The following is an 8,159-nucleotide window of genomic DNA, read 5'->3' as shown; positions in this document are numbered from 1 at the left end:
AAAGGGTACCTGTCCAACAGCTCTGCAATGATACTACAATATTTCATAGGCATTTTACTTAACAGGCATCTGTGAGCATCAGCTATTAAAAAAAAAAAAAATATATATATATATATATATATATATATATATATATATATATTATTTTAAATAAAATATTTATTTTAAATAAAATAAAAATAAATAAAAATACAATATTTCATAGGCATTTTACTTAACAGGTATCTGTGAACATCAGCTATTAAAAAACAGATGCCTCCTGGTACATTATTTTTATTTGCAAAGAATGTCTGCGTGAAATTACATGTTCCACAGAAAAAAAGAAAAAGAAGGAAAAAATGCATATTTCTAAAACTGCCGCACCTTTAAATATTAAAAATATTCCTGTTTTCCCATTCACATTACATTAGCCTCTTTGAATACATAATAATACATGGGAACAATGTGTAGGAAGTACATGTTTCCTTTTCCTTTTAGGGACTGGTGCTGCTGTAGTACAGTGTGAAAGGTCAGTGCTGAGTGTATTAGACAGAAAGGGGGCTGTACTGTAAAAATGGCTCCTCTAGCAGCAGTTTCTTCTGGAGTACCACTGAAGAAGTCTGCTCATAGTGGTGTCTGCTGGCAGCTTAGGGGCTTTTTCAGGAAAGTATGGCAGGACAAGTACGTGGTTCTCTTCAGTCCCCAGTATACCATTCTAATAGCAGTAGTCTTGTGGCTTGCTGAGGTGGCTGTCAATGTTTGGGTTATTCAGCGAGTAGCATGTAAGTAATTTGATCTGTGTTCCTTGCAACTTTCATAGTCACATGTTTAGTGTGGGTGTGTATTTCAACAGTCTGTAGTGATAAATGAAACGTCTTTTAGCTGGGTGATTAACTGCACAGTTTAAAAAGGAAACAGTCTTTTGTAGTTATTAAGCATCTTTCTACAACAAAAATAGTTTTGTGGAGAAAATAAATTTAGATTAAATAATAACATTTTTCATAGTTCATCAGTTTCATGGGCAAACTGCTGTTTGCCTGCCTGTTTGTTCATTTAAGTACATGAAACCCTGTAGGAACAAATGCCTCTTTTTATGCATAACCTGGAAGCATTCATCTAGTTACCTGATATGATAGGACTCGGAGACAGCACTGTGTCATGGCAATTGTCAGCAGTTCTTAGCCATAATCATCTTTGCTACACTGACTGACATACTTGCAGAGCTGTGAGTCTTTAAATTCTGTGTCTTTAGAAGATTTCTGGAAGTACAGTTTCATTCACCCTTGCTCAGCTGTCTGTCCACGCTTTATTTCTTGACATCTAAGGCAGTCAGTATAGTGGAAAAAAAGTGTTCTGTGACAGTTTCATATAACAGAGCAAATGACATGGAGTTGTTCAGCTTGGTGGTGTTGTCTCTTCTTCTCCCCACCGTAGATAAAAGCATAACAATATAAATGAGAGAGCAGATTTTAGTGGGGGTGGGGTGAAGTGGCTATCCTCTTTATCAAGAATAATCCGGTTCATTATTTTAAGGGAAGGCATTTCCTGTGATGCAGAACATGTCTTTGAGTGAGAGGGATACAGAAAATGTTGTGCAAACCACTGTTGTTCAGTACATTTCTGTTATAAAAGTGAAACTACTGCATTAAATGGGTGGTATAATTCCTTTCTGAAAATATATTCTACTGAATTTAAGAAAATATATCTGTGCATTCATGTTTTCTTTTCTATTAACATATGTCTATCTATGTCACTGTTTAAAAGTAGAATTTGTAATGAATTATTATAATGGTGCAAAGTTTAAGCATACTTGTAGTTGTAACCCTTGTAAACTCTGCTTAAGCCTACAGTTCACAGAATGATAAAGAATTTGAGATAAACTAGGTGGTTCAGATTAAATTTCTGCACCACCCTTTAGGTTTATGGTTCAGTCCTGTGCTCTGTTCGCTGTGTATGTATAGAGTTAGTATGTTTTCCACCATGTCTGTTGGTTTCCACTAATGCTGTGTCTTCCTCCCCAAAACATGCTCGTTAATTTACTGCTCTAAAGTGTACATATGGATTGCATTTACTTTTTCTCTGTGGCTTAGGTTATAAGGGTTCATGATTGAAAAGTTCACTTATCATATAAATAAAATATAACTAGAAAAGTAACATGCTTCAGTATTTGAGGAGTTGTGGCTTTTTTTTTCTTTTTTCTGCATTGTGTTACACATTTTTGTGTAGTGTAGCCTCCCGACAGTGACTTTTAGCATAACACTGTTTGCACCTTTCAGTTGTTACACATTGACATTCATCAGTCCTTTTAAATGTAAAATCTCTGTTTCCAGTAAATCTGTGGCACTTAATGGAATCGGAAGAAGAAGAGTTAACATTGTGAGACCTGTATTTGTTATACTGTTATGCAGTGAGTCCACAAATGCTAAATGAACTTTAATTTCATGGGACAGCTCACTTCTTTCTCAAATCTGGTCATTAATTAGTGGTCGTATTCTACATATTTCCCAATTCTGCACATTTTGGTGATGGAGTGTTTGAAAGATGTGAGAAGATTATTCTTCTGTTTACAGAACTAGAATAAGAGCAGTTTGATCATAGCAAAACTTCCTGCTTTAAATTCAGCCACAAATTCCTTGAATTCCTCTCTCAGATTCATCTCAAGTATTTTACCCGGAAGGTTACTGGCACTACATGGCCTGTGAATTTGAATATCCTATAGTTTTATAGTCACAAATTTGAAATTTCCTAGTAAATTCTAAGGAGGTGAAAGAGTAAAGTTTGTACTAGTGTAGCTGTAATCAGGTCATGAGTTGCTTGATATGAGGGTGGGGTGGAAGCTATCTATATTTGTACTGCTCTCCTGATTTGTGATTATAACAACATAACTGCTGTCAGGCCAGATGTACTGAAAGTGTATGTATATACACCTTTGTATCTCTTGATTGCATCTGTCACTATAGTGTTGAGCCAGCACATGCAAAAATCTTCACTTTAGAAATGTGTAGTTCATTTACACCTGTACTTTAACTCATTCATAGGTGTACACTAAGCTAATGAGTACAAGGGCTTTTTATAAGCCTAGATATGCATCCCAGGTGTATCCAATGTATTTTGGTGCCCTAGATGTTATTTTAACTGACATATGTAAACTAATGCATGGATTGCCAAGCACTTACAGGCTGCTTCTGCGCATTACAGATGTAGTTGTTTTAACTGACATATGTAAACTAAAGCATGGATTGCCAAGCACTTACAGGCTGCTTCTGCCCATTACAGATGTAGTTGCCATAGCAGGGGTGAATTTCTGATTTTCCATCACTGTTCCAGGTTATGCTTGAATAGGGTTTCGGAAGAACTTTGCTTCACATGGATGGGAAGCCTGTTCCAGTGAAGGGGTATTCTTTGATACGCAGATCTGCCTCTAACCATATCCTATTTAAATTGCAAGCAAGGTTTAAGTCCCTGGATTGGGTAGTTCTGATGCTATTCATTTTGCAGATATGCAGACGGTCCATCAGAGAGGGTTACAAAGATGGATTTGTATGTAAGGCATAGATCTCCACTCAACAGCCTGTAGGAGGCAAAAATATAGGGATAGGGCTTTGAGGTGATTACATAGGTCATGCTGCTACACTCTATATTCTTTTTGTGAGGAACCTCTGTGAATGTTCCAGTTGCTGCATATGCCTGGTCAGGTACATACTGAATGGGGGCATTGTACTTAATGATGAGCCTGATGAGGGCAGAATACAGTAAAATTGTCACTTGCTTTGCTTATAATTTTAGCAACATGGAGTGATTTCCTGACACATGTTAGTCGAAAGCCAGGTTACTGTCTACATATCTCCCCAAATCCCTGACTACTGTGTTTGCTGTTCAGGGTGTATTATTATTGAGTAGCCAACTTCCCAAGGGGCACCAGTATGCCTTTCTTTGCATAGAGTTTTAAGCCATTGCTCTGGCACCAGTTATTTGTCTGTGTTGGCCCTTCCTGGAGGATATTAGTGATGGGGAGGGGGGAATTTTATGATGACTGTAAACTAGAAGTCCTCTGTAAATTTCATCAACCAGAGGCCCTTAATATTGGCCTTGACTTCCAAGAAGTAGATGCCAAAAAAGAGCGGACCCAGCACAGAGCCCCAAGGGACTCTGCTAATGACTGCCCTTCTGAAAGTTGATTCCCCTATGTTGTATCTGAGAACCAGCTGGCTATCCAGTGGATAACATAGGGGTTTATGCATAATTTATTGAGTTTGTTTACAATATCTGAGTGAGATATTGCGTCAAATGCCTTTGCTAGGTCAGGGTAGGCAGTATGCACCATTATGTTCTCATCCATTGCCTTGGTGACTTTCTCGAAGTCCACCAGGTTGGGTAGGCATGATCTGCCCTTGAGAAAACCAAAATGGGTTGTATCCAATGCTTTGCATATGAGACTAGTCAGAGTCTGTTGATGGCCCACCCGTGAGCAGATGAATGACCATTTCAGATGTCTATTCCCATGGCATCTGTCTGGAGGCTGTGATCAAGTAGTGATGCCAGTGTTCCTGTTCGTTCATGCTTCATGCTCTTTAGGAGGCGTCTTGGGATATTGTCAGCGCCCAAAAATATGGTGTTCTTGGTCATGGAGACTGCATTTTGGACCTGCTTCATAGTGACAGTTGGGGGAGGGGGTCATGTTTGATGGCATATCCTGGGGTGTGGTGGGTGGAAGGGGGGGGTAAAATTAGTGCTGAATTTGTCTGCCCGTAGATATGCTGTATCTTCCAGCTCTGAGTGAGTGGCTCTTATGTACAATTATTTCTGCACACTGTTATGTACTGCTGTTGAGGTTGCAGACATAATTAAAGAAAACCTTATGGTTGACTTGGTCCAGAAGGCTATTTTTACCTTCAGATTAGCTTTGGTAGACTTGACTTGGCCTCTGAGGTGTTTGTTTATATTGATTAGAGGGTTTTTATCCTGCTAGGTATTGTGCTTCTTAATTTTTCCTTTGACTTTCTTCCCTTTGTTTTACAACCTGTTGATGTTTGGATTACATCAGGGTGATTTGTTTTTTAAGTTTGTTCTGAACTTGTTTCTGGTAGCCATAGCTGCCTCTGTACATCTGTTAATATGATTGTACAGGGTTCCTGTCAACAATTCCACATAGGCATCAGTGTTTGTCTGGCTTGGGAAGGCTTGAAATTTTACCAGGTTATCACTTGATAGGAAGTTTGCCTTACAGCAGGTCTTAAATGTTATGGGGTTAGCTGGGGTCCAGTCTGATTTTTTTCAAAGTAGACCGCTTTATGGTCTCACTTTACCAGAGAGGACATTATACTGGGGGGGGGGGGGGGTTGTAGCATTCTCCCATGTTTGCGAATATTAGGTCTAGTATATTTGCTCCCCTAGTAGGTTTATGGACTATTTTGTCTGTGGTGTTTGTGTTTATAAAGTCAAGGAATCTATGGGCCTCCATGTTTTGAGTCATGGGATAGTTAAAGTCACCCATGAATTGGTAGTGGTTTGAATAGAGTGCGTCTCCAGTACGTTTAACTGTGAACTTCTGGGTTTCCTGGGCCATAGAGGGTAGACTATAGCTTGCAAGGATATGGTATGGGACTGTGATTTTTGGTAATTTGGATATGGGGATGGTCATATGCATTGTTCAGTTTGACCAGCCTTGAAGTAAGTTTTGTCACTGATGTAGATTGAGACACCTCCACTTCCTGCCTGTGCAGTAGCTGACCTAAAGGTGTACAAGGAATTGTAGCTCTGCACTGCCAGGGTGCTGTCAGTGGCTTTAAACCGTGTCTTGGTAACTGCATAGATATGTACATTCGTCATTGTGAAGAGAACTTGGAGGGAATGGTGTTTCTTATTTAGGTTTCTGGCATTGAGCAGTAACACATTTAAATTTCCTTGGGTTGATTTTGTAATGTCGGAAGGTTTGTCAGCTTGGCATTTTAACAATATTCAAAAGCCTAGAGATGACAGGTGTAGACCATCCCTGGCAAAGTAACATGATCTGTCGACCTTATCCTGCTATGCTGACAAATATTGACCTCCCTTGGAATGACACCAGAAGCTAAGCCAATTATTAGTCAATCATCTACTCTTCATATTGTCGCATCATCCTTGGTGACGGTAGACTGCTGCTCAATGCTAGGCTCATACCAGAAAATGACACATGGTCCTTGAGCTGCATAATGTCTCTCTTCATATAATACAGGGAGGTATGTCTCCAGTCAGTTGCACCCACAAGGACTATGACTGAGCCATACTAGTACTTGAGGACCAGTGACCTGAAAACTTGCGTGAACTAACCGATCCTGGCCCATGATAGACAATCGACCATGACTTTCTACTTACTCAGCCTGGTGAATGAGACATCCATATGTCTCACAAAGGAGTCTCCTATGACAAAAAATATTGAGCTATGTGGTGGCTTGTCTTTGGAGTTGAAGCTCTGTGAGGAGTGGCTGTTTATGTTCTGATGGGTGATGTTTTGCTGGAGTGCTTTTGGGGTTTCTAATGATGTTTGTCATAGCTAAAGTGTATGGGAGGTCTTTAGGGGTTTTCTTAGATTTGCTTTTGGGGTTGCTGAAGATGTTTGTTGTATTTCCAATGTCTGCGAGGTCTTTGAGGTTTAGGAAGGTTACATTTAAGTGTGCCAGTATATATGGATCTGTGTGTCCTCTGATCCATACAGTGTGTGTGTGTGTGTGTGTGTGGTGGGTGTAGTATCTGCATTTCTGGCGACCTGGTTGGTATTATGAGTGCTTGTATGTGAGATCATTGTTTCCATTGAAATTGTGTAAGTACGTGTCTTGCATACCTTATCCTTTTGTTTAAGAATAAGTTGGTTGTCAGTAAACACAAGGCAATTGCTATATTAGGCTACCCTTTATGACCCAGGAAACCCACAGTTCACACTTAAACTTACTAGAGGCACTCACTATTCAACCCAGTACCAATTCATGGGTGACTTTAACTATCCCATGACCCAAACATGCAGGTCCCCCTCGATCATTATATTTCCTCACTGCATTCCTATCCACCAAGTTTGCTATGGAGATGGAAGTAAAGTTCATGACCTTGGTTACTGGCCCCCTTTAGATAATCAGTAGGTTGTTGCAGGAGTATAGAGTGGTAATGGGAGTATCTACTCCAAAACACATGGGATAGTGCTTGTCCATGTGCATATTAGTTGCTTTTTGCACAACCAGGTAACTAGGAAGTCTGAAGGGTGGTTTTATAGGGAAATGTAATTTCAAGGTGCCTGCATCTATACAGGACACTTTTTTTAAAATGTGCTGCATGGAGCCAAGCTTTACACAAGTGCAATGCATTTATAGAGGCTCAAAAGAAACAGTAAACAAGTAAAATTGTCCCTGGCCATCACACATTAACACAATCTATGGTTTCATAAGGAATTTACAGCACATAATTCAATCAGGCTCCCCTCCAGTGGTACCTGAGAAAGGCACTTACAGACTCCTGCATCACAAAATGGACTGTTGGTTCAAGAAATAATCAACTTAAACTATAAAGCTGCCTGAAGTGCAGGAAATGTTCAAATTCAGTAATATACATGAAGGCGGGAATGCAGAAAAATATAGTTTAAATGCAGTGGTAAAAAATACAGCACTTTAAAATGATTTAGCATCTAAAAAAGTTAACAAATAATGCATAGTAATAACAATAGTACTTATATTTGACTTTAAAAAATGTAATTTTGGAATGCAAAGTACTTATCCAGTAATAGATGACATAAGATTCACTCTGTAGTCTCTTAATCAGTAAAAACAAAAAAACAACCAGAAAACAGGTATATGGCCCCTGACAGCATTGATATCACTTATGTTTACACTAATTCTGTGCTATTAGCTGATGTCACAGGAACACCATTTCCATAAATGTTATATTAGTACATAGTCTTAAATGTAGTTTTTCTTTGCTTTTGCAATTCTGTTTAGGTCATACTTTTATGGGTACAATCCTTTAGGTAAAACTGTGCCTAGGTAAATGGCATTTATTTCTCTTTTCTGCTGTCTATTAAATTGATTGTGATCCCACTGGGTATTCTCAGAAGAATCAAGGTCTCCATATACAAAATCTTTTTCACCCTAGACTGCTTTCCCCCTCTGCCTGATTCTTTCTTTCACTTCATGTGCTCATGAGCATGGCCCAGTGAG

General features: G+C 39.1%; 1 protein-coding gene across 2 annotated transcripts in view; it reads left to right on the top strand.

Moving 5' to 3' along the window:
- Nucleotides 1-508: 508 nt before the first annotated feature.
- ALG3 (ALG3 alpha-1,3- mannosyltransferase) overlaps nucleotides 509-8,159 on the top strand; it is a 526,609-nt gene continuing 518,958 nt past the window's right edge. The window contains exon 1 of one of the 2 annotated variants that reach the window (XM_044070631.1): nucleotides 509-761. In XM_044070631.1, the coding sequence (XP_043926566.1) occupies nucleotides 554-761 (208 nt within the window). In that variant the 5' untranslated portion in view covers nucleotides 509-553. Of the gene's footprint in view, nucleotides 762-1,179; nucleotides 1,205-8,159 lie in introns of those variants that run through there. The other variant, XM_044070632.1, reaches the window with a different exon arrangement.

The sequence above is a fragment of the Protopterus annectens genome, chromosome 4.part1 (assembly GCF_019279795.1).
Source record: "Protopterus annectens isolate FY-2018-M chromosome 4.part1, PAN1.0, whole genome shotgun sequence".
NCBI lineage: Eukaryota > Metazoa > Chordata > Ceratodontiformes > Protopteridae > Protopterus > Protopterus annectens.
The sequence above is the reverse complement of the archived record's forward strand: the minus strand, read 5'-3'. Positions and strand labels throughout refer to the sequence as shown.